Source organism: Salvelinus sp. IW2-2015, unplaced genomic scaffold, assembly GCF_002910315.2.
Source record: "Salvelinus sp. IW2-2015 unplaced genomic scaffold, ASM291031v2 Un_scaffold83, whole genome shotgun sequence".
Classification (NCBI taxonomy): domain Eukaryota; kingdom Metazoa; phylum Chordata; class Actinopteri; order Salmoniformes; family Salmonidae; genus Salvelinus; species Salvelinus sp. IW2-2015.
Window position 1 is genome coordinate 1,670,851 of NW_019942514.1, and position 27,430 is coordinate 1,698,280.

The 27,430-nt window shown below is 41.7% G+C and overlaps 1 protein-coding gene and 1 non-coding gene across 2 annotated transcripts in view; both read right to left on the reverse strand.

Annotated features, from left to right (window-relative positions):
* The window catches only part of LOC112068075 (WD repeat-containing protein 43), a 55,641-nt gene that overhangs the window by 4,266 nt on the left and 23,945 nt on the right, over positions 1-27,430 (reverse strand). Inside the window, exons 11-16 of the mRNA XM_024135085.2 lie at positions 25,611-25,751; positions 21,500-21,618; positions 20,995-21,058; positions 20,622-20,735; positions 13,942-14,005; positions 65-123 (exon numbers count right to left, since the gene is read on the reverse strand). Of these exons, the coding sequence (XP_023990853.1) occupies positions 65-123; positions 13,942-14,005; positions 20,622-20,735; positions 20,995-21,058; positions 21,500-21,618; positions 25,611-25,751 (561 nt within the window). The remainder of the gene's footprint in view (positions 1-64; positions 124-13,941; positions 14,006-20,621; positions 20,736-20,994; positions 21,059-21,499; positions 21,619-25,610; positions 25,752-27,430) is intronic.
* Positions 25,880-26,016, reverse strand: LOC112068123 (small nucleolar RNA SNORA15). Its single transcript, XR_002893517.1, has one exon. It is a non-coding gene; the product is annotated as a small nucleolar RNA SNORA15 (small nucleolar RNA).

Consider the following 27,430-nt stretch of genomic DNA (forward strand, 5'->3'; position numbering starts at 1 on the left):
TGGAATTTCACAACCCATCTGCATTCCTTCCCACCCACAGCCCCTTTGTCTCAGTACCACTTACATCAGAATCTTCGCCTGGAAGGCCTTCATCGCCTGAAGCCTTGTCTTCATCAGAGGACGCTGTAGAGCGGAGGGACAAGACAAAAAACAGTCGGTCACAAAGCCACAGTCGAGACACTTTACAGAACCACTTGACAGCTTTATTACATCAGCGAGACATGAGTCATACCACAGAAAAAGGGGATAGATGGCCAGAGATGGAACAGACCGAAGAGAAGTGAGGGGACAAAACTGTATAAAAGCCCCTTGACGTGCACCAATTTCTCTTAAATGCTGTTGGGTGAAACGTCCATATTCACATTTTGAATTAGTCAACATTCAGGGCCTGTACGCTTTGACAACACACTTGAGCTAAAACTCAGTGGCTGTGACGGGGGATCTTGACTGGCTGCTTGATGTGATTCATCCCTAAAGCAACTACACAGGTCCGCTAGAGCACATTTACACAGGTAAGTCACTAGGGATGTTAATGCAAAATTGGGATGTTAACATTTACAAAAAAATCACTACCCAATTATTATTATTTTTTAAGTCAAAATCAAAGTGCTGGTCCCTACCATTAACAGGTCCTGATTATAAAAAAGGGGTACAAAAATAATAACTACCAGTGTTTTCCATTAGCGACGGCTCCGTCTGTTAATTTCTTTGGGACAGGGGGGCAGTATTCAGTAGCTTGGATAAAAAGGTGCCCATAGTAAACTGCCTGCTACTCTATCCTAAAAGCTATAATTAGTAGATTTGGATAGAAAACACTGAAGTTTTTAAAACTGTTTGGATGATGTCTGTGAGTATAACAGATCTCATATGGCAGGCAAAAACCTGAGAAAATCCAACCAGGAAGTGGGAAATCTGAGGTTTGTAGTGTTTCAACTCTTTGCCTATCCAAGATAGGAAGTGCAACATGATCCCATTTTCACTAAGGCTTCCACAAGATGGCAACAGTCTTTAGAACCTCGTTTGATGCTTCTACTATAAAGGAGGGGGGAATGAGAGGGGATTGAGTCAGAGGTCTGGCAGAGTGCCACGAGTTGGTCACGCGCATTCACATGAGGTAGCTTGCGTTCCATCGCATTTCTGAAGACAAAGGAATTCTCCGGTTGGAACATTATTGAAGATTTATGATAAATACATCCTAAAGATTGATTCTATACTTAGTTTGACATGGTTCTACGAACTGTAATATGACTGTCTGAACTTTCGCCTGGACCTGCCAGCGCGTCATCAGTTTGAATTGTGTACTAAACAAGCGAACAAAAGGAGGTGTTTGGACATAAATGGACGTTATCGAACAAATCAAACATTTGTGGAACTGGGATTCCTGGGAGTGCATTCTGATGAAGATCATCAAAGGTAAGTGAATATTTATAATGCTATTTCTGACTTTGTTGACTCCACAACATGGCGGATATCTCTTTGGCTTGTTTGGGCTCTGAGCGCTGTACTCAGATTATTGCATGGTGTGCTTTTTCGGTAAAGCTTTTTTGAAATCTGACAGCGGTTGCATTAAGGAAAAGTTCATCTAAAGTTCCATACATAACACATGCATTTATAATGAGTATTTCTGTAAATTGAGGTGGCTCTGCAAAATCACAAAACATTACTGAACGTAACGCGCCAATGTAAACAGATTTTTGAATATAAATATGAACTTTATCGAACAAACCATACATGTATTGTGGAAGATCAAGTCCTATGAGTGTCATCTGATGAAGATCAAAGGTTAGTGATTCATTTTATCTCCATTTCTGCTTTTTGTGACTCCTCTTTGGCTGGAAAAATTGCTGTTTTTTTTCTTCCAGTTTTGTACTGACCTAACAATCGTTTGGTGTGCTTTCGTCGTAAAGCCTTTTTGAAATCTGGCACGTTAGCTGGATTCACAACAAGTGTAGCTTTAATTTGGTGTATTGCATGTGTGATATGAAAGATTTTTTTTTTTTGTAATTTGAATTTGGCGCTCTGCATTTTAGCGTCCCACATTCCAGAGAGGTTAAGCACATTTTCAGCCGGCTACGGAAAAGTGATGCATTTCCGTAATACCCTTGACTACTTTGCTTTCAAATGTCAGCATATCGACAAAACATAGGACCAAAAACAGAGAACCTGGCCTACAAGAGCGATTTATCACCACCTCCTGAGTTGGAGGACCAGGGGACTAGCACTTTACCCGGGGGTGCGGCTTTGCCTGGTGGCGCTGAAATTAACATTCGAGGGCATCAAGCTACTACGCTCAGAGATAGTTGAAATGAAAACAAGGGTAGTTGCTACAATTGAGACTCGAATACATAAGGTTTCTGATACTTTAAAAGCAGATTTAAATATCCTACGAGACGGTCACAGCTATCACGTCACTCAAAACAGTTGCACACCATGACGATTGCAGCACTGGAGGCTGACGTGAAACACCTGGCTGCGGATCTGAAAAAAAGGTACAGGAGAGCTGAGCTGTGTGAGGTTAGAGGGATTTTCGCCGCAATAACCTGAGACGGGTATCGGTCCCAGAGTCGGCAGAAATGCCTTGCACCACCGATTGTCACTGGTCTTCTGAGGGATGTTCATGCCATGTACGAGAAACCTCTGCTTGATCGTGCCCACCGGTCACTGCCTCCAAAACCCCGGGACGGTGAGAGGCCTCCTGACATTCGAGTGCACTTTTTTCATTAGAAGATGGAGAATCTCGGACGAGGGAGCTTCCTCCCCACTTTAAAGGGCGGGACTGTGGGTTTAACACCGCACTCTCAAAATGAGAAGAAAACATGTTCTATTTAGGCTTGTACCTCATTTGGGGAGGTATTGTCTGAGGTGAAGGGAGGGAGGTTGAAATGTTCAGTTCTAATGCCATTGTTTTTTGATTTTTTCGATACCTTTTCCAAATACATTACTCTGAGACAAGTTATCCTGGGGTTTTTGGGTATTCATTGCTTTTCCACTAATGACAAGATTGTATAATGGGAGTGCTCAGGGTGGCTGGAATAATACCATCAAGTACATTCCGTGAAACATCAAAGGGGCTAACAACCCTGTGAAACGTAAGCGGGTGAAGACACATTTAAAAGGTTTGAAGGCGAATGTAGCATTTCTACAAGAGACTCACTTGAGGACTGGTGAGCACTTTCAGATTTGCAGGGACTGGGTTGGTAAACTGTTCAACTTACATAGTAAATCAAAAGGTGCTGCCATTTTGGTTGATGAATCTAACTCCTTTGTATCTTCTGAGGTAATTGCTGATCCTAAGGAACGATACATCATAGTAATTGGTTAACTATTTCCTATCCCCCGATTTGGCAAGTTTGAAACAATCCTTTACTTTTTGGAAGTGTTGATGTCATAAATATATAACTTTGGCAACACATTCATTTTAATGTTAAGCCATTTTCCCCCCAAAATCTTTTTTAAAATTCACTTGATCAAACGTTCATTTATTTTATTTGGGATGGCATGGTACCACATCAGTAGAAAACATTTACAGAAGTCTAAGGCATTGGGTGGTTTAGCGCTAGCACATTTTCAGATAAGTCGTGGCCAAAAGTTGAGAATGACACAAATATTCATTTTCACAGTCTGCTGCCTCAGTTTGTATGACGGCAATTTGCATATCCTCCAGAATGTTATGAAGAGTGATCAGATGAATTGCAAAGTCCCTCTTTGCCATGCAAATGAACTGAATCCCCAAAAAACATTTCCACTGCATTTTGGACCAGCTGACATGTCAGTGATTCTCTCGTTAACACAGGTGTGAGTGTTGACGARGACAAGGCTGGAGATCACTCTGTCATGCTGATTGAGTTCGAATAACAGACTGGAAGCTTCAAAAKGAGGGTGGTGCTTGGAATCATTGTTATTCTTCTGTCAATCATGGTTACCTGCAAGGAAACACGTGTCGTCATCATTGCTTTGCACAAAAAGGGCTTCACAGGCAAGGATATTGCCTGTAAGATTGCACCTAAATCAACCATTTTGCGGATTATCAAGAACAGCGGTTCAAATGATGTGAAGGCTTCAGGGCGCCCAAGAAAGTCCAGCAATCGCCAGGACGTCTCCTAAAGTTGATTCAGCTGCGGGATCGGGGCACCACCAGCGCAGAGCTTGCTCAGGAATGGCAGCAGGCAGGTGTGAGTGCATCTGCACGCACAGTGAGGCAAAGACTTTGAGGATGGCCTGGTGTCAAGGGTAGCAAAGAAGCCACTTCTCTCCAGGATAAACATCAGGGACAGACTGATTCTGCAAAAGGTACAGGGATTGGACTGCTGAGGACTGGGGTAAAGACATTTTCTCTGATGAATCCCCTTTTCGATTTTTGGGGCATCCGGAAAAGAGCTTGTCCGGAGAAGACAAGGTGAGCGCTACCATCAGTCCTATGTCACAGTAAAGCATCCTGAGACCATTCATGTGTGGGGTTGCTTCTCAGTCAAGGGGGTGGGCTCACTCACAATTTTGCCTAAGAACACAGCCATGAATAAAGAATGGTGCCAACACATCCTCCGAGAGCAACGTCTCCCAACCATCCAGGAACAGTTGACACTAACAATGCCTTTTCCAGCATGATGGAGCACCTTGCCATAAGGCAAAAGTGATAACTAAGTGGCTCGGGGAACAAAACATCGATATTTTGGGTCCATGGCCAGGAAACTCCCCAGACCTTAATCCCATTGAGAACTTGGTCAATCCTCAAGAGGTTTGACCAAGTTCAAGCATTGATTATGCAAGAATGGACTGCCATCAGTCAGGATGTGGCCGAGAAGTTAATTGACAGCATGCCAGGGCGGATTGCAGAGGTCTTTAAAAAGAAGGGTCAACACTGCAAATATTGACTCTTTGTATCAACTTCATGTAATTGTCAATAAAAGCCTTTGACACTTATGAAATGCATGTAATTCTACTTCCAGTATTCCATAGTAACATCTGACAAAAATATCCAAAGACACTGAAGCAGCAAACTTTATGGAAATTAATATTTGTGCCATTCAAAAACTTTGGCCACGACTGTACTATTGGGCTGCAAATTTCAGAGCCTTTTGTACTGGCTACAGACTGACCCTACTCACCCAAGACCACTCTGTGTCCAGACAGAATCACGTCAACCTGCTGCACTTCGTTGTGCTCCTTTCTGCCAGTGTCCCTAGGCAAAAAGTGTCAACCCAATTGCAAAGCAGTCTCTTAAAATTTGGAATCAATTAGAACATTTTATTCCCTCCGTCTTAAAAAAAAAAAAAAAAAAAAAAATGGGGCTTTTGGCATCTGGCACTCACTCGGCCTCTAACTAGCTCAATTATTCTTTCCTACATTCGCCTCTTTTGCTCATCTACAGGAAAAGTTCAACCTCCCTCAATCCCACTGCTTCCGGAATTTGTTAGATTTAACATGAATGACTTGCAGAACTCTTTGTTGCCTTTAAAGTCGCGATCGGAAATTGATTTGAGGAACTTGGGGACGACACATAGGAATCTGTGTGCACAGAGTGCATTCTTCCTCTTATAGCACTAGACTGCCTCAATTCAAGGTAGTTCACAATCCACTGGTCCCAGGCCGCAGAGTGAAGGAGAAGCAGCCAACAAGTGCTTGCATATGTGGGAACTCCTTCAAGACTGTTGGAAAAGCATTCTAGGTGAAGATGGGTGAGAGAATGCCAAGAGTGTGTGAGGTGGGGGGTGTCCTCATTCTCACCAGCTATAATTTTGGGCAGGTCCATGGTAAGAAATTGGATCTATCCAGGTGCAAAAAAACTGTCTTACCCTAGAGCTGAGTAAATGACATCACTGCTCCCGAATGTACGACGTCAGGACATGGACATTGATTCTATCCTAGTCCATGTGGGTTTTAATGACATTAAGGGCAGCTCTGAACAGTTGAAACTGGACTTTAGTGTCTCGCAGAGTCAATCGGCTATTTAAAAGACCGATCATATCTGGCGCTGACCCCTCTGAATAGTGGCATTGATCGCTTTAGAGGGATTCTCTCTTCACAACTGGTTACGTGATTATTGCAGCGCAATGGGTGAAACTTTTGTTGACAATATTAATGCCTTTTGGAAACACCTTTTACACAGATGGGATTCACCCAAATAATTTGGGTTCCTGGATCCTTTCACAGCATTATAAGGCTGCATTGAGACAATGACTTATCAATGATCCAAGCCCAGCTCAGGTAATCCCTACCATTGCAACGCAGAGTTGTCATAATGCTTTGGCAATTGTACATTACACCAGGGGCATTGGTAGACAATGTAAGTAACCAAATGTATGTCCCCTTACCTGTACTGAATGCCTCTGCTGATCCTATAGCTATTGTATGCAGTAATCATGTGCCTATGATCCAGATGTATACTGAGCAGCTCACCCTGCACTAACAAATAACATATCTACTTCTGCTAAGCTTCCCAGCAAAGCAATTTAAAATAAGCAAGCCAGAAGAAAAGCGCTCAAAACAGTGTACATTAAAACATATGTAGCTTAACTTTTGGGATAGGGGGCAGCATTTTCACATCCAGGTGAAAAGCGTGTCCAAAGTAAACTGCCTGCTACTCAGGCTCAGAAGCTAAGATATGCATATTATTAGTAGATTTGGATAGAAAACACTGAAGTTTCTAAAACTGTTTGAATCATGTCTCAGATTTTTTAGTTTGAGGTCTCTTTTCAATGGGTTTTTATTGGGAATCCAGATTTCTAAGGGACTTTCTTGCAGTTCCTATTGCTTCCACTGGATGTCAACAGTCTTTAGAAATTGGTTGAGGTTTTTCCTTTGAGAAATGAGGTAGCCATTTTCAGAATGAGGCTCCAGTGAAGTGTACTGTTTGTTAGAGGCGCGTGACCAGAAAGCATGCTACACATTGTTTTCCTCCGGTATTGAACACAGTTATTAATCCAGTCTTAAATTTGATTGATTATTTACATTAAAAATACCTAAAGTTGTATTAGGAAATTAGTTTGAAATGTTTGGACAAAGCGTACAGGTAACTTATGAGAAATGTTGTAGTCACGTTGCGCGTGTTGGAACCGGTGTTTTCTGGACCAAACGTGCCAAATAAATGGACATTTTTGGTAGATATCGACAGAATTAATCGAACAAAAGGACCATTTGTGATGTTTATGGGACATATTGGAGTGCCAACAGAAGATGCTCGTCAAAGGTAAGGTTATCTTTATTTCTGCGTTTTGTGTCGCACCTGGAGGGTTGAAATACGATTGTGTGTGTTTGCTGGGGTGCTGTCCTCAGATAATAGCATCGTTTGCTTTCGCCGTAAAGCCTTTTTGAAATCTGACACTGTGGCTGGATTCACAACAAGTGTAGCTTTAAATTTGGTGTATTGCATGAGTGATTTCATGAAAGTTTAATTTTTATGGTACCGTAATTTATTTGAATTTGGCGCTCTGCATTGTCACTGGATGTTGGCCAGCTGGGACGCTAGCATCCCACATATCCCAGAGAGGTTAAGAAACAAGGTTCATGAAATCAATAATTTGCTAGTAACAGATGACATTCATATTATGACTTCATATCTCTGAAAATCACTTAGCTAATACCTTTGATGCAGTGGTTGCAAAACAAGGTTATAACATTTATAGAAAATATAGAAATGCCAATGGAGGAGGTTGTGGTACTGTTTATATTCAGAACCACATTCCTGCAAAGATTAGAGAGGATCTCATGTTAAATACTGTTGATATAATATGGCTACAGGTTCATCTGCCTCACCTAAAACCCATTCTGGTGGGAAGCTGCTATAGACACCAAGTGCTAACAGTCAGTATCTGGATAACGTGTGAAATGCTTGATAATGTATGTGATATCAACAGAGGTATATTTTCTGTCTGATTTTAAATGTTGACTAGCTTCCATCAAGCTGCCCACTCAAGAAAAAGCTTCAAACTGTAACCAGTGCTTGCAACCTGGTTCAGGTTATCAGACAACCTACCAGGGTAATTACAAACAGCACAGGAATGAAATCATCAACATGCATTGATCACATCTTTGTTAATACTGCAGAAATGTGCTTGAAAGCAGTATCTAGATCAATGGGATGTAGTGATCATAATATATGGAAAACCAAAGTTCCAAAGGATGGGCCTAATAGTGTATAAGAGGTCCTACAAGAAGTGTTGTAGTAATTCCTATGTTGATGTAGAGAATATTTGTTGGTCCGTGGTGTGTAATGAGGAACAAACACACTGCACTTGACACATTTCTGAAATTGCTTATTTCCAGTTACTGATAAGCATGCACCCATTAAGAAAATGACTATAAAAACAGAAATCCCTGTGGATTGATGAGGAACAGAAAAATGATATGTTGAGAGGGATGAGGCAAAAGGAATGGCAAATAAGTCTGGCTGCAAAAGGAATTGGCAAACACTTAATGCAAATTGATAAATCATGTGACTAAATGGAGAAGACGAAACTACACTATGAAACAAAGATAAATGACAAAGAATGATAGTAAAAAGCTTTGGAGCACCTTAAATTAAATTCCGGGGAAAAAGGCAAACTCGGCTCCATCATTCGTTGAATCAGATGGCTCATTCATCACAAAACCGGCTGATAATGCTAATTACTGAAATTATTTTTTCATTTGCAAGATTAGCTAACTTCGGCATGACATGCCAGCAACAAACGCTGACACAACACATCCAAGTAAATCTGACCAAATAATTAAAGACAATTATTCCTCCATCAACAATGACAAGCCACCGGGGTCTGACAACTTGGATGGAAAATTACTGAGGATACTAGCAGATGATATTGCCACTCCTATTTGCCATATTTTCAATTTAAGCATACTCTAAGTGTGCCCCCCAGGCTTGGAGGGAAGCAAAAGTAATTTCGCTACTTGAGAATAGTAAAGCCCCCTTTACTGGCTCAAATAGCCAACAAATCAGCATGTTACCAAACTCAATGCTACTTTACAGTAAACCAATTGACAAACTTTCAGCATGCTTATAGGAAAAGACATTCAACAAGCACAGCACTTACACAAATGACAGAGAAATTGATGATAAAAAGATTGTGGGGGCTGCTTTGTTTGCTTTGAGTAAAGCCAGTGTCTATGTATGCAGATGACTCAAGACTATACACGTCAGCTACTACAGCGACTGCAACAAAGAGCTGCAGTTAGTTTCAGAGCAGGTGGCAAGGAATAAGTTAGTCCTGAATATTTCTTAAATTAAAACGTATTGGATTTGGGACAAATCCTTCACTAAACATTGTAATAAATCGTGGAAATTGAGCAGGTTGAGGCGACTAAACTGCTTGGCGTAACCCTGTATTGTAAACTGTCAAGGTCAAAACATATTTATACAAAAGTAGCTAAGATGGGGAGAAGTCCCGCTGCTCTACCTTCTGTTGAGGATAGGGGGTGCTGTTTTCACTTTTGGGGAAAATAGTTCAAAATTTTAACGGCCTCGTACTCAATTCTTGCTCGTACAATATGCATATTATTATTACTATTGGATAGAAAACACTCTCTAGTTTCTAAAACCGTTTGAATTTTGTCTGTGGGTCAAACACAACTCATTTGGCAGCACACTTTGTGACCAGGAAGTGGAAAGTCTGAAATCGATGCTGTGTTCAAGGCGCTGCCTATAAATGGGCATGATACGTATGACTATACGTGCACGTCATACTTCCTCTTGACATCCAGGGGAAGGTGTGAGAGGAAAAAGGAGTTGATTATCTCTGTCTGACATTGAATGAGCCCTCTTGGAACAACGTGTCCCCCATTTTCTGTTGTCTGCAAGGCGCGTGGGGGGACCTGCTATTGCCTACTGGAAACCTGTCGTTATGGGCGAATATGAGCTCCGGCTTTGAATTTATTTGATACATGTTACAATATCATCCTAAAGTATGTTTTTTCAATATAGTTTCATTAGATTATTGAAATTTATTCGGGACGTTAGGCGTGTTGCGTTGTTTGACTTTGTTGACGTTGGAGAGCTTAGCGCCGCATGGCCAGTGTGCTTGCTAATTCAAGAGGGAAAAAGAACGTTCTGAATCCAAACAAAGACGGTTCTGGACAAAGGACCCATTGTACAACATTCTGATAGAAGATCAGCAAAAGTAGGAACCATTTTGTGATGCTATTTCATATATTTATACTTTTGTATAAATATGTTTTGACCTTGAAAGCTGCCGCGGTCATCCCCCTCTTCAAAGGGGGAGACACCCTGGACCCAAACTGTTACAGACCTATATCCATCCTGCCCTGCCTATCTAAGGTCTTCGAAAGCCAAGTCAACAAACAGATCACTGACCATCTCGAATCCCACCGTACCTTCTCCGCTGTGCAATCCGGTTTCCGAGCCGGTCACGGGTGCACCTCAGCCACGCTCAAGGTACTAAACGATATCATAACCGCCATCGATAAAAGACATTACTGTGCAGCCGTCTTCATCGACCTGGCCAAGGCTTTCGACTCTCCCTCAACAACTTTAAAAATCTGCTATCCGAGCAGCTAACCGATCGCTGCAGCTGTACATAGTCCATCTGTAAACTACCCACCCAATTTACCTACCTCACCCCCCATACTGCTTTTATTTATTTACTTTTCTGCTCTTTTGCACACCAGTATCTCTTCTTGCACATGATCTGATGATTTATCACTCCAGTGTTAATCTGCTAAATTGTAATTATTCGATTTATTGCCTACCTCATGCCTTTTGCACACATTGTATATAGATTCTCTTTTTTTTCTACCATGTTATTGACTTGTTTATTGTTTACTCCATGTGTAACTCTGTGTTGTCTGTTCACACTGCTATGCTTTATCTTGGCCAGGTCGCAGTTGCAAATGAGAACTTGTTCTCAACTAGCCTACCTGGTTAAATAAAGGTGAAATAAAATAAAAAAATTAAAAAAATCTGTCGAACTGTGTAATAGTAGCTTTGCGCTCAGGTTTTGGTTATTCCCTTACCATAACTAAGTCTTATGTCGTAATGAAGATATTTTTAGAATTCTAACACTGCGATTGCATTAAGAACTAATGGATCTATCGTTTCCTATACAACATGTATTTTTTTGTAATGTTTATGAATAGCTATTTGGTCAGAATAGGTGAGAGTCTAATAGAAATATCTGCACATTCTGGGAAAAAGATGCTACGTTAACACGTTATGCTACGTTGTATAACCACGGATTTCAGCTCTAAATATGCACATTTTCGAACAAAACATAAGTGTATGTATAACCTGATGTTACAGGACTGTCATCTGAGGAAGGTTTATGAAGGTTAGTGAAATTTAATATCTTTTGCTGGTTTATTCTCTAACGCTAACGTGCCTATTGCTATCGCTAACGTGCCTTGATGAATGAATGTGGTTGTGTGGTAGGCTATTGTAGTAAGCTAATATAATGCTATATTGTGTTTTCGCTGTAAAACACTTAGAAAATCTGAAATATTGGCTGTATTCACAAGATCTTTGTCTTTAATTTGCTATACACCATGTATTTTTCAGAAATGTTTTATGATGAGTATTTCGGTATGTCACGTTGGTGTCTGTAATTATTCTGGCTGCTTTCGGTGCAATTTCTGATTGTAGCCGCAATGTAAACTATGATTTATACCTGAAATATGCACATTTTTCGAACAAAACATAGATTTATTGTATAACATGTTATAAGACTGTCATCTGATTAAGTTGTTTCTTGGTTTCTTTGGTTTGTTCTAGGTTAGTTTGGTTGATTTTGATTTTGCTACCTGTGCTGTGAAAAATGTGTGCTTTTTTCTATTTGTTGGTGAGCTAACAAATATATATTGTGTTTTCCCTGTAAAACATTTTTTTAAATCGGACATGTTGGCTGGATTCACAAGATGTATCTTTCATTAGCTGTATTGGACTTGTTAATGTGTGAAAGTTAAATATTTCTAAAAAAATATTTTTTGAATTTCGCGCTCTGCCTTTTCAGTGGAATGTGGGAGGAGTTCCGCTAGCGGAACGGGGGGGCGAGACAGGTTAACAGCACTATCAACAAGGCTGGTCCTACAAGCCCTAGTTTTGCACATCTAGACTACTGTTCAGTCGTGTGGTCAGATGCCACAAAAAGGGATGTAGGAAAATTGCAATTGGCTCAGAACAGGGCAGCACGGCTAGACCTTGGATGTACACAGAGAGCTAATATTAATAATATGCATGTCATTCTCTCTTGGCTCAAAGTGGAGGAGAGATTGACTTCATCACTACATGTTTTATGAGAGGTATTGATATGTTGAATGCCCCAAGCTGTCTGAACTACTGGCACACAGCTCAGCCACCCATGCATACCCCACAAGACGTCTCCCCTCACAGTCCAAGTCCAGAACAGATAATATCTACTCTTTTTTTTTTTTACTGATAAAATACACCTTATGGAACAGCGGGACTGAAGCAACAAACAGACAGACACAATAACATACGCACTATACACAGATGTTTTACTGTAGATGAAGGCATTAAGGCACACTGTGTTAAATCTGTGAATGTATTGTAATATTTTTTTTTAAATTGTATAAACTGCCTTAACTTATCTCGACCCCAGGAAGAGTAGCTGCTGCCTTGGTAGGAACTAAATGGGGATCCATTATACAAATAAACAAGGTTTTCACGCATGTTTCACGCTTGTTCGAAGGAAGAACACTATTGGCTCTGGAGCAGCATGTGTAGGCTACACGCTGTGTCTGCGTGGCGTCCAGAGTCACTAGGGCAACGGGCCTGTCGTCTGCTCTGAGTAAATTGTCCCAGGAAAGGGGGGGGGGGGGRGWGCAAGGATGTCCCCTCACCTTATTAATTCAGCCACTAGCAAGTCAAACTGCGGGTCGAGTTAAAGCGGAATTCTGCGTTTCCCACAGGATTTCCCCCCCTGCTCGGCATCAGTAATTTTGTGCTTCAGTGTCACTCCACTCGGATGAGAGTTCACGAACGGGCATTCTGTGCTCTGACTGATGTGTAGCTACTTCAGTGTAGCCAGCCTACTTTTCAACGGTAAAACGCAAGATTAATTTGAAGCAAAACATTAGGAACTGCATATAATACAGTTTAATGATAAACATGAAATATGATGGCCATGCATTGTTTTTGTAAAAAAAACATGCTTTTCATTGTAAGCTCATTTACTTGTGGCTGCCAACCAAATAGCATTGCACTTCTGTTGTCATTTGAAAATGAAGCCATTTTCTGCCGAATGTGTTGAAAAACTAGTTGCATGTCCCAGATCACCATATTGAAGAAAAAAGAAAAAGACTTGACATTCAATATAAAACTCATCCCATGCCGAAGAGCTGGACTCAGCTGCTCCCCCATTGTGCTATTTACAAACACCTGACTGGCTCAACTGTTCTGGGGAACCACGGTAAGCTTCATAATGTAAAATAATGTGGTAGGGGAAATGAACGCCATCTGCTTTAGCGCCTAACGTTCCGCTCAAGTTGACTGCAGGTATTTACTTAAGTTGCTACAAACATTAAAATGTATTGAAAAACAGTCAGCAATAGTTCCAAAATGTATTGAAAAATTGTCCCCTGGCTATTTCCAAATATACAGAACACCACCCAAGCATAAAATACTGCTAATTAGCCTCCAAACATTAAAACATTGTTATTTTGGCCATATTCCCCAGCCCTAATAGGAAATAACTACCGTCCCTAATTATTTAATCAAAATCCAATTTCTTATGCAGTTTTATACAGTGCCGTAATGAGTGTAAGTGTGTACGATCGATGTTCGCTGGCCGCCCAGCAAAAGCGGTAGTCAGGATTTGCATACCCTGAACGGCATGCCAAATCATAACACCCCCCAATTGCTCTCCTGCTTATCCGTTTTTCAAATCATTGTTAACCAAGCAAAATATATAAAAAGAGGATACAGAGAGTGATAAAGGTATAAAGGGGAAAAAAGGAAAGTGAACAGTGAGCCCTTACCGTCCTCGTAGACAAGCTTGGCCTTATGGTCCACGTCTGTGACACCACTGTCACCTGTCACCACCTGGCGAGAGAGAAAAATGCTTTAGGGGGCAGTAGTTGCCACAGGTGGGTTAAAAGCTGAATGGGCAGTTTCATTTGTCCAATGAAGGCATTGTCATGTTAGAAATAGACTTGGTTTGGAACCTCTAACCCTGGCAGTTGACAGGTCATTTCACAGGAACACTTGCAATGGCTGCCTGGTATTGTGATGCAATCTTTTTGAAGACAATATAGAAAGTTCATTCAAATGTTGTTAAGTTGTATAAAAACACAGCATATTTTAAACACATACAGTGCATTCGGAAAGTTATCAGACCACTTGACTATCCACATTGTTAGATTACAACCTTATTTTACAATTAAAAAGTTTATTCCCCTCAATGTACACACAATAGCCCATAATGACAACTGGGTTAATTTTTTTTGCCAATTTCACATTTACGTAAGTATTCAGACCCTTCACTCGGTACTTTGTTTAAGCACCTTCGGCAGCAAGTGTAGACTCACATCTTCTTGGGTACAAGCTTGGCACACCTGTTTCTCCCATTCTCTGCAGATCCACTCAAAATCTGTCAGGTTGGATGGGGAGCATAGCTGCACAGCTATTTTCAGGTCTCCAGAGAGATGTTCATCCGGGCTCAAGGACATTGGCATTTGTCCCGAAGCCAATCCTGCATTGTCTTAACTGTGTGCTTAGGGTCGTTGTCCTGTTTTAAGGTGAACCTTCGTCCCAGTCTGAGGTCCTGAGCAGGTTTTCATCAAAAGAACCCTCTGTACTTTACTCCGTTAATCTAGTCTCCCAGTCCCTGCCGCTGAAAAAGCGTCACTGTAGGGATAGTGCCATGACACTTGGCATGCAGACCAATGAGTTAAATTCTGGTTTCATCAGACCAGAGAATCTTGTTTCTCATGCTCAGAGTCCTTTAGGTGCCTTTTAGCAAACTCCAAGTGGGCGGTCATGTGCTTTACTTCTGGGCACTCCACCATAATGGCCTGATTGGTGGAGCGCTGCAGAGATGGTTGTCTTCTGGAAGGTTCTCCCATCCCCACATAGGAGCTCTGTCAGCATGACCATCAGGTTCTTCGTCACCTCCCTGACCAAAGCCCTCCTCCCGATTGCTCAGTTTGGCCGGGCGACCAGCTCTAGGAAGAGTCTTGGTGGTTCCAAACTTCTTCCATTTAAGAATGATGTAGGCCACTGTTCTTGGGGACCTTCAATGCTGCAGAAGTGTTTTGGTACCCTTTCCCAGATCTGTGCCTCGACAAAATCCAGTCTCAGTTCTATGAACAGTTGCTTCGATCTCATGGCTTAGTTTTTGCTCTGACATGCACGGTTTATATTTTTATACATTTGCAAAGATTTCTCAACCTGTTTTCACTTTGTTTCCTAAATCTACACACAACACCCCATAATGACAAATGTTAACAATTTTAGAATAAGGCTATAACGCAACTAAAATGTGGAAAAAGTGAAGGGGTATGAATACTTTCCGAATGCTTTGTACTTCCTGCTCTTATGGGTACACTCGCAATGGCCACCAGCCTACACATTATGCCATCATTTGCTTGAATAGGGACACCCGTTCTATTCATTCTATGGCAGCACATGCAGTCAGGTGCTGCAGTGTCTGTCCAATAAACTAGAAATATCATTAAATATACTCTAAAAAGATGAGAACCCGGGTTTGGTAGGGACAAAGGGCCCATCAAACACAGGAAAGGCTCTCATTTCACTGTTCCTGTACTATCAATGACCGGGCTACCAAAAAGGCCACTTTCGACACAGGGTAGAAGTGACCTCACTGTCTTTTCCATCTTAACTTCTTCAGGTTAGGGGGCAGCATTTTCACTTTTGGATAAATAGCATGCCAAAATTCAACTGCCTGCTACTCATCCCCAGAATATAAGATATGCATATTATTAGTAGAGTTGGATAGAAAACTCTGACGTTTCTAAAACTGTTTGAATCATGTCTGAGAATAACAGAATTTATGTAGCAGGCAAAACCCAGAGGTAAAACCATCCAGATTTTTTTTTTTTTTTTGATGTCACCGTCTTTTCAATACGTTTTCTTAGAGACACCAGATTTCTAAGGGACTTGCAGTTCCTACCGCTTCCACTGGATGTCACCAGTCCTTGGAAATCGGTTGAGGCTATTCCTTTGTGTATTGAAGTAGGGCTATCGTAAATGAGGGTCACATTAAGTAAATTGTTTGAGGCACGTTGCGAAAAAAGTTCCGTTTATTTTCTTTTTGGATTAACACAGATCATCCCATCTTCAAATTGATCGATTATTAACGTTTAAAAATACCTAACGTTGTATTACAAAAGTAGTTTGAAATGTTTTGGTAAAGTTTACATGTAACTTTTGATATATTTTGTAGTGACGTTGCGAAAGCTGTGTTTTTCTGGATGAAACGGTCCAAATAAATTGACATTTTGGATATATATATATATTGATGGAATTAATCGAACAAAAAGACCATTTGTGATGTTTATGGGACATATTGGCGTGCCAACAAAATATTTTCGTCAAAGGTAAGGAATGATTTATATTTTATTTCTGCGTTTTGTGTCGTGCTTGCAGTGTTGAAATATGCTACTATTTGTTGACTGTTGTGCTATCATCAGATAATAGCATCTTTTGCTTTCGCCGAAAAGCCTTTTTGAAATCTGACATGTTGGCTGGATTCACAACGAGTGTAGCTTTAATTTGGTATCTTACTTTAATTTAATGAAAGTTTGATTTTTATATCATTTTAATATGGCGCGCTGTATTTTCCCTGGCCATTGGCCAACGTGGGACGCAAGCGTCCACCTGCCCCAGAGAGGTTAAAACCTCGTAAGACGTTTCCCGAACCTCTCCAAGTACCCTAGCCAGTTCCACTTATTTGAGCTATTGTAGCGCTAACATTGTATTCAACTAGACAACATATCATTAAATCCTTGACTTGTAAACTAGAGCCGTTGGAAAACTCGTACTAAAAATGAGTACCTAGAGTATGCTTACTGGTATGGATATAGTTAGTATGCCAAAGGTTCACGGACGTCGTACGAAAACAAGCAGTGGACACTACAGCCGTGCTTTTGGAGCCGATAATACAATTCTCCAGAAAATAGGCATGGCTTTAAAAAAATAATAATAAATCTATTCATTGGAGGAAAATATGCAGCTGAAGTCCGACAGTGAAAACAAATTCATTGCTTTAATGACGAATGTTAAGAAAATGTTGAGCAATGTAATAAAGTAATGACTTCTCAATTAAGTTACATGTTATGTTGGCTGACAAATTGTTAGCTACGCTAGTCTTACGAACCACATAGCCCATCATTACAGCAACTGCATGTAAACTCGGACAAAAAAAAGTCCCTATTTCAGGACCTTGTCTTTCAAAGATAATTCGTAAAAATCCAAATAACTTCACAGATCTTCATTGTAAAGGGTTTAAACACTGTTTCCCATGCTTGTTCAATGAACCATAAACAATTAATGAACATGCACCTGTGGAACAGTCGTTAAGACACTAACAGCTTACAGACGGTAGGCAATTAAGGTCACAGTTATGAACACTTAGGACACTAAAGAGGCCTTTCCACTGACTCTGAAAACACCAAAAGAAAGATGCCCAGGGTCCCTGCTCATCTGCATGAATGTTCCTTAGGCATGCTGCAAGGAGGCATGAGGACTGCAGATGTGGCCAGGGCAATAAATTGCAATGTCCGTACTGTGAGGTGCCTAAGACAGCGCTACAGGGAGACAGGTCGGACAGCTGATCATCCTCGCAGTGGCAAACCACGTGTAACAGCTGCACATAATCGGTACGTCCGAACATCACACCTGCGAGAGGTACAGGATGGCAACAACTGCCCGAGTTACACCAGGAGCGCACAATCCCTCCATCAGTGCTCAGACTGTCCGCAATAGGCTGAGAGAGGCTGGACTGAGGGCTTGTAGGCCTGTTGTAAGACAGGTCCTCACCGGCAACAATGTCGCACAAGCCCACCATCGCTGGACCAGACAGGACTGGCAAAAAGTGCTCTTCACTGACGAGTCACGGTTTTGTCTCACCGGGGGTTATGGTTGGATTCGCGTTTATCGTCGAAGGAATGAGTGTTACACCATGGCCTGTACTCTGGAGCGGGATCGATTTGGAGGTGGAGGGTCTGTCATGGTCTGAGCTTGTGGTCATTGCAGGCGATCTCAACGCTGTGCGTTACAGGGAAGACATCCTCCGCCCTCACGTGGTACCCTTCTTGCAGGCTCATCCTGGCATGACAATGCCACCATCCATACTGCTCGTTCTGTGCGTGATTTCCTGCAAGACAGGAAGGTCAGTGTTCTTCCACGGCCAGCGAAGAACCCTGATCTCAATCCCAATAAGCACGTCTGGGACCTGTTGGATCAGAGGTTGAGGGCTAGGGCCATTCCCCCCAGAAATGTCTGGGAACTTGCAGGTGCCTTGGTGGAAGACTGGGGTAACATCTCACAGCAAGAACTGGCAAATCTGGTGCAGTCCATGAGGAGATGCACTGCAGTACTTAATGCAGCTGGTGGCCACACCAGATACTGACTGTTGCTTTTGAACCCCCCTTTGTTCAGGGACACATTATTCCATTTCTGTTAGTCACATGCCTGTGGAACTTGTTCAGTTTGTGTCTCAGTTGTTGAATCTTCTTATGTTCATACAAATATTTACACATGTTAAGTTTGCTGAAAATAAATGCAGTTAACAGTGAGGATGTTTCTTTTTTTTGCTGAGTTTATGTACGGGTATGTTAGCTACCGGTATGTTACTTGGCTACTAATACAGCGAACTTGCCAGTATAGCATACTTAATAACACCCCAATGTTGTTGACTTGATTATGCATGTTATTCTTTGCTTAGCTAAGTGGTATTGTCATTGTGCGTTCTCAATGGACTTTGTTAATTCTTAAAATTGTCTAGCTAGCTATTTGTTAGCTATGCTAACAAGCTAGCAAGAAGTCAAAGAAAAAGCATGAACTTCCGGGAGACAGGCAATGCGCCAGAACACTCAACTTAAAAAACACTGTTCGTTTACAGTATACTAAAATGCACTAATAGTATGTAGTACAGTTGAAGTCAGAAGTTCACATACACGAAGTTGACTGCCTTTAAACAGCTTGGGAAATCCCAGAAAATGTCATGGCTTTATAAGCTTCTGATTGACTCAAATGACGTCAATTAGCCTATTGGAGGTGTCCCTTCAAACTCAGTGCCTCTTTACTTGACATCATGGGAAAATCAAAAGAAAATCAGTCAAGACCTTCATTTTTTGGGGGGACCTCCACAAGTATGGTTCATCCTTGTGAGCATTTTCCAAACGCCTGAAGGTACCACGTTGTTCTGTACAAACAATAGTACGCAAGTATAAACACCATGGGACCACGCAGCCGTCATACTGCTCAGGAAGGAGACGCGTTCTGTCTCCTAGAGATGAAAAATGCAAATCAATCCCAGAACAGCAAAAGACCTTGTGAAGATACTGGAGGAAACGGGTACAAAAAGTATCTATATCCACAGTAAAACGAGTCCTATATAGACATAACCTGAAAGGCTGTTCAGCAAGGAAGAAGCCACTACTCCAAAACCGCCATAAAAAAGCCAGACTATGGTTTGCAACTGCACATGGGGACAAAGATCATACTTTTTGGAGAAATGTCCTCTGGTCTGATGAAACAAAAATAGAACTGTTTGGCCATAATGACCATCGTAATGTTTGGAGGAAAAAGGGGGAAGCTTGCAAGCCGAAGAACACCATCCCAACCGTGAAGCACGGCGGTGGCAGCATCATGTTGTGGGGGTGCTTTGCTGCAGGAGGAACTGGCGCACTTCACAAAATAGATGGCATCATGAAGGAAAATGATGTGGATATATTGAAGCAACATCAAGACATCAGTCAGGAAGTTAAAGCTTGGTCGCAAATGGGTCATCCAAATGGACAATGACCCCAAGCATACTTCCAAAGTTGTGGCAAAATGGCTTAAGGACAACAAAGTCAAGGTATTGGAGTGGCCATAACAAAGCCCTGACATCAATCCTATAGAACATTTGTGGGCAGAACTGAAGAAGTGTGTGCGAGCAAGGAGGCCTACAAACCTGACTCAGTTACACCAGCTCTGTCAGGAGGAATGGGCCAAAAGTCACCCAATTTATTTTGGGAAGCTTGTGGAAGACTACCCGAAACGTTTGACCCAAGTTAAGCAATTTAAAGGGAATGCTACCAAATACTATTTGAGTGTATGTATGTAAACTTCTGACCCACTTCAGAAGTAAACTTCTGATGAAATAAATAAAAGCTGAAACAAATCATTCTCTAGTATTATTCTGACATTTCACATTCTTAAAATAAAGTGGTGATCCTAACTGACCTAAGGGAGTTTTTACTAGGATTTTATGTCAGGAATTGTGAAAAACTGAGTTTAAATGTATTTGGCTACGGTGCATGTAAAATTCCGACTTCAACTGTATATACTCATTAAGTATGTAATATACACTATGTTAGTATGGGTATTCAAACACAGCTTAGGTTTTTCTCTGGACCTACCTTCCCGTGTGGAGTTTTTGGGAGTAGCACTTGCATTAACTGCAGTAAAAACAACTAGTGCCAAGACGTACCTGTGTCATGAGCAGGTAGAGCTTGCTGTGCAGCTTGGTCAGTTTGTAGAACATTTTGACTCTGCTCTCAATCATGTGGTACAACACTCCCAGCTGAGACACCAAGTCTGGCAACTGGTACGGGGATAGAACAAAAGCATAGATCAGTATTAAAGAAAACAATCACTCCTCGTTTTGAGGAAGTATAAACACTGGCCCTGGGTCAATAATCTGACTGTATAAGTGTGTACAACTGTATAAACTGTTGAACAAAAACAAAACTTAACTCCAGAAGTTTGTGAGCTGAACAGTATTTCCGTTATACATGCCCCAGAACAAACCATGTTTTGGGTTTGAAGTTAGTAGCTAGCTGAAGACACAAGGGTAGACTCACCGAGGACAGGTAGGAGGTGTGCTGCATGAGAACAGCCCTGAGCCATCGCACCATCAGCACTGCCCTGTAGTACAATGGGGAAAGGAGAAACTAGTTGAGTGGGGGTGCAGTTAGGTTCCCTTCAGGCAACAATATCAGGGTGAAGGGTTTAGGAATGATGCATTCTGGATTTAACTAAAAACAACGCAAAATGAATATAGATGCTTTGGTATTGGTATTACAGACAAAATCCTGTTTTGCAGGCAGCCTAGCGGTTAAGAGCATTGCAAAAAGTTCACTGGTTCGAATCCTTGAGCGGACTTGGTTAAAAATCTACCAACGTGCCCTTGAGCAAAGCACTTAACCCTAATTGCTCCTGTAAATTGCTCTTGATAAGAATGTCTGCTAAATGACTCAAGGTAAATATAGATTTAGCGGCATAATTTAGTTGGTCTTTGTCTTGCGTCAACGGAAATGTGAACATAATCAATACCTGATCATATACAATTCGGGGATGTTCACTTACGTGTATGGATGCCCTTGTATTCTCTTGGTGATCTCCTCCACCAATGGCAAGACGGCAGGGATGGGTAACCGGGAAACGGTTTTCTTTATTAAGTTATCCTTCCGGGTCTGAAACACATTCTGTGGGGCAGAGGAGAGACCAACGTCAATGAACAGACTTCAGAGAAACCAAAAGTTGAAAGTGCTATCAAGTTTGGCAACTGTAAAGGTATGTCACAGACAAAAAGCGGAAGGGTCAGGGATCTTACTGACCAATAAACTCTATACCAATTTCCCTTTATTCTATAAGCTAGAAATAAAGCGGAAGATCAAGACTGGATGGCTGAAACGTCACGGAAATGATGCGATGGGGGCGGTAGACATGCTTTATGATTCTGAACGTGAGATACCAATTAGTGATGTGACAAATTTAAAAGGTTTAATGTACCATTGTCGTTTAAACTTTTTATAATATTTACATTCACAATTCAGATGTGGTCCTGCGTATGACCACTAGGGGGCAATGCAGCTGGATCTAGAACAGTCCTGGCAACCTACCAGTTGCCACTCACCTTACTGCTGTACCCCACCCACTCAGCAACGATGGAGTATTTTATTTTAAGTTCTCTTGTGTGCCTCTCCTTGAAGGTCTCAGTAAATAGGACTTCATGTCCCACTTCTCAATGTGATGGATCATTGCAGTGATGCATGTCGGCATATTCATCAACGTCCAACAATGTGTTATCGCCACATATGGTTTGAGCTCGTGCTTTGTACTTGCAGAGCCATCATTGTACAATTACTCCATCAGGGCCGCCACTTTTTCTCTACATGGCATTTGTAGTCAGGCTCTAGATATACCATTAGGGTATTGAAGCGGACATCCTCAACCATTGACAATGGCTGTATATCAACTGCACCATTAAGCCACAACTTTAGAAAAGTACGCCAAGGGGTCATTGTCCATTTGGAAGACCCATTTGCCACCAAGCTTTAACTTCCTGACTGATGTAGAGATGTTCCTTCAATATATCCACATAATGTCCTCCCTCATGATACCATCTATTTTGTGAAGTGCACCAGTCCCTCCTACAGCAAAGCAACCCGACAGCATGATGCTGCCACCCCTGTGCTTCACGGTTGGGATGGTGTTCTTTAGCTTGCAAGCCTCCCCCCTTTTCCTAAAAACATGACGATGGTCATTATGTCCAAACATTTCTATTTTTGTTTCATCACGCCAGAGAACATTTCCCCAAAAAGTACACTCTTTGTCCCCATGTGCAGTTGCAAACCGTAGTCTGGCTTTATGGCGGTTTTGGACCAGTGGCTTCTTCCTTGCTGAGCAGCCTTTCAGATTATGTCGATATAGGACTCGTTTTACTGTGGATATAGATACTTTTGTACCCGTTTCCTCCAGCATCTCACAAGGTACTTTGCTGTTCTGGGATTGATTTGCATCTCTAGGAGACAGAAGGCATCTCCTTCCTGAGCGGTATGACGGCTGCGTGGTCCCATGGTGTTTATACTTGCATACCTTTGTTTGTACAGATGAACGTGGTACCTTCAGGCGTTTGGAAATTGCTCCCAAGGATGAACCAGACTTGTCTAGTTTTGGCTGATTTTTTTTGATTTTCGATGATGTCAAGCAAAGAGGAACTGAGTTTGAAGATAAGCCTTGAAATACATCCACAGGTACACCTCCAATTGACTCAAATGATGTCAATTAGCCTTTCAGAAGCTTCTAAAGCCATGACAATTTTCTGGAATTTTCCAAGCTGTTTAAAGGCACAGTCAACTTCGTGTATGTAAACTTCTGACCCACTGGAATTGTGATACAGTGAATTATAAGTGAAATAATCTGCACATAAACAATTGTTGGAAAAATGACTTGTGTCATGCACAAAGTAGATGTCTTAACTGACTTAAAACTATAGCTTGTTAACAAGAAATTTGTGGAGTGGTTGAAAAACGAGTTAATGACTCCAACCTAAGTGTATGTAAACTTCAACTGTATTGGTGAAAATTGTGCCTTTTTATAAGGATGGGGACCTGTTGGTGCAGCGTTTCCCAAACACCTACTCAGCTGATTCAAATTCATTATCCAGCGTTGATCATTTGAATCCGCTGTGTAGTGCTAGAGCAAAACCCCCCAAAAATTGTACACCTTGGGGTCCCCAGGACAGTTTGGGGAACGCCATGTTAGTTGTCATAACTGCACTGCAGGGGGAGAAAATGAGCCCAACAATAAAACATCTCAACCTCATTAGCAACAATGACAAGAAGCTGCCATGTGTGGAATCGTAGGTGGCTCATTTCAGCAAGTTCTTGTTACCATGTAATGTTGACTGACTTCATGCTAAAATGGCAAAAATCCACTAGCTAGCTAACCAACAACTAAAGTATTTCAAAAGACAGGTGCTCATTGTGCAAATGTATTTGCGTTCAATACGCATTGAGACTAAACATAGTGAATATGGAAAGCATTCAGACACCTTCACTTTTTCCACATATTCTAAAATGTATTAAAGTGTTCCTCAATCTACACACAATACCACAAAGCGAATATTTATAAAAACCACAGAAATAACTTAAATATTCAGACCCTTCGCTATGAGACCCAAAATTGAGCTCAGGTGCATCCTGTTTTCATTGATCACTCTTCAGATGTTTCTACAACTTGGGAGTCAACCTGTGATAAATTCAATTGATTGGACATGATTTGTAAAGGCACACACCCGTCTACATAATGTCCCACAGTTGACAGCGCATGTCAGAGCAAAAACCAAGCCATGAGGTCGAAGGAGTTCTCCATAGAGCTGAGACAGGATTGTGTCGAGCCACAGATCTGGGGAAGGGTACCAAAAAATGGCAGCATTTTAGGTCCCCAAGAAGTGGCCTCCATCGTTCTTAAACAGAAGAAGTTTGGAACCGCCAAGACTCTTCCTAGAGCTGGCAGCCCAGCCAAACTGAGCAATCGGGGAAGGGCCTTGGTCAGAGAGAAGACCAAGAACCTAATGGTCACTGACAGAGCTTCGGAGTTCCTCTGTGGAGATGGGAGAAACTTCCAGAAGGACAACCATCTCTGCATTACTCCACCAATCAGGCCCTTATGGTAGAGTGCCCAGACGGAAGCCCTTTTTCAGTAGAAGGCAAATGACAGCCCGCTCGGAGTTTGCCGAAAGGTACCTCTGACCATGAGAAACAAGATTGATTTTGTCAGACCATACAATCAAACACTTTTTGCCTGAATGCCAAGCGTCACACCTGGAGGCAATCAGGCACCACTTATCACCTGGCCAATACCATCCCTACTTTGAAGCATGTTGGTGGCAGCATCATGCTATGGGGATGTTTTTCAGCAGCAGGGACTGGGAGACTAGTCAGGATCGAGGCAAAGGAGCAAAATACAAAGAGATCCTTGATGAAAACCTGCTCCAGAGCGCTCAAACCTCAGAATGGGGCGAAGGTTCGCCTTCCAACAGGACAACGACCAAAACAAAGCAGAAGTGGCCTCGGGACAAGTCTCCGAATGTCCTTGAGTGGCTCAGCCAGAGGCCGGACTTGAACATAGCTGTGCTTCGACACTCTCCATTCAACCTGACAGAGCTTGAGAGAATCTGCAGAGAAGAATGGGAGAAACTCCCCAAATACAGATGTGCCAAGCTTGTAGCGTCATACCCAAGTAGACTCGAGGCTGTAATTGTTACCAAAGGTGCGTCAACAAAGTCCTGAGTAAAGGGTGTGAAAACTTACATAAACATGGTATTTCAGTTTCTACATTTGCAAAAATGTCTAAACCTATTTTTGCTTTGTCATTATGGTGTATATTAATGAGGGGAAAAAAACTATTATTTAAATCAATTTTAGAATAAGGCTGTAACGTAACAAAATGAGGACAAAGTTAAGGGGTCTGAACACTTTCCGAATGCACTGTAGTTTACATGTTGTCAATCTGTTTCGTTAGTTTTGTTGCATGATCACATGAGCCTTTGGATATTACGAACCCCCAAATCAGGGAAATAAATATTTCATACATTTTTCTGAACACTACAGGGATCTTGTGGTGTGTTGCTAGTGCCTTATCTTGGCATATCGGAGCCCATATATATTCACAAATAAAAGGGTCCGCTCACATTGAGGATGTTGGCGTCCTTGCTCTCCAGACCCTGCACCAGGAGCACCGCGAAGTTGTCCGTCTGCAGAGAGGGGGTTTCCCTGACTCCGCCCTTCTCAAGTGACAAGTCGATCTCTCCCAGTCGCTCCTCTATGGACATCTGGGGAGGAAAAAGTTGGAGTAGCAGTGGATGGGTTAACAGTGAAGTAAATGAGGCAACGCACTAGCAGTTTGCTGCTAACAGATACTACTTGAGAAGGGTTATATAGTATTTTATTTGCTGTGCTACAATGTGTTCACTCCTCCGTTGACTGGCTAGGCCACAGGATAGCACTTGCCCTTAGTAAGAGATGAGTGAAACGATACTTTTGCATGGTGTCTGACTGTATTTACTACTGACAGAGTAACACAGAATTCGTCCATGCCTAATGGCAGCAACAGGTCCTCTGTAAGCTCAGTTAGTAGAGCATACTGCTTGCAACCAATGTTCCCTCTAAACAGTGTGCGAGCACGCAGCTCCCCTGGGACTGCCACAGAATAAATATCAGCCCGCACAGAGAAGCACGAGATGTGAGTTTCACCCCTCAGCTAACACACGCAACATTTCCCTTGACTGTGGGAATTATGATCGAGGCAACAAGCCACTTTGCAACATACCTAAACAAAAACAAACTACGCAAGGAATGTGGTTGAAGGCAGAACGCACCGGAGTAGGATTCTATTGTATTGACATACAGGACTCAGTCGTACTCTACACAGACCAGTGCGGCAAAGCCAAACCAGGGCTGCAAACAGACCATTGCCATTCACTTTGAACTGGACTGTGTTCACAGAATGAGCAGTCATGAGTAGATGGGCTTCTTTTGAGATCAGTGAGAGCTGCACGTGTGCGCATTTGTTCATAACCTTTGCTAGTTAGTGAGTTATTAGCCCAGTTATAGATGCTATAGTCAGAAATGATGAGTGATTGCTTACTACAAGAGCACAAAAGCCATATTTGAAAAGAGTCAGGTAAAGAACTTTGTCTAAGGGGAAGTGTTGTATTTTGAATAAGCTAAGTAGCCAATAGGCAGAGGATAGAACAATTTGTCTGATTCTCAGTAATAATGTTGAGGGAATAATGCATTTAATTTCTTGCAAACACATTTTCAGTCTAGTTGCCTGAAGGACAATTGGATAAACAGGTTAATGTAGCTTTATTTTATTTTTTTAATCTTATGAATGTAGGCCTACATTGAACACCACACATTGGCTGCTACTGTAGACTCAATAATATAACATTTTAACATGGAAATAGCTGTTCTGGGATGCATTTTCTACCATGGTTTTGGATCAAATTTTAACAAAAGCCTACTTGACTGAAACTAACTTAAAGCGGCTACAGCCTCAGTGTCCATAGTAAATGTGCAATGGAAGTTACAGAAATTTCACAACGTTCGAGTTCGTGCACAGCAGAAGTGAAATTTGCCCAGTGACCATTTTTTTTTTTTGAGGGAACATTGCTTGCAATGCCAGGATAGTGGGTTTGATACCTAGGAACACTTATTCATAAGTTGTATGCACACATTTCTAAGTTTTGGTTAAGAGCCTGCAAATTATATATTTAAACATTTTGCTGAGTGAAACGACGTCAGATCATCGCTTAAAATCTCATCTCTCGTGGACAGATGCACCTAATATAACTTATCGTAGTGTCTGTCAGACTCAGGGATGCGACAACTAACGATAAACTTTGTTCTGGAGCGCAGAATGTCACTGATCACAAACTACGATTTCGCAGGTGTTTTTCAAATTTCAGAAAGGGAAATTTGGCAGATCGACAAGAGTGGAACTAGTGCT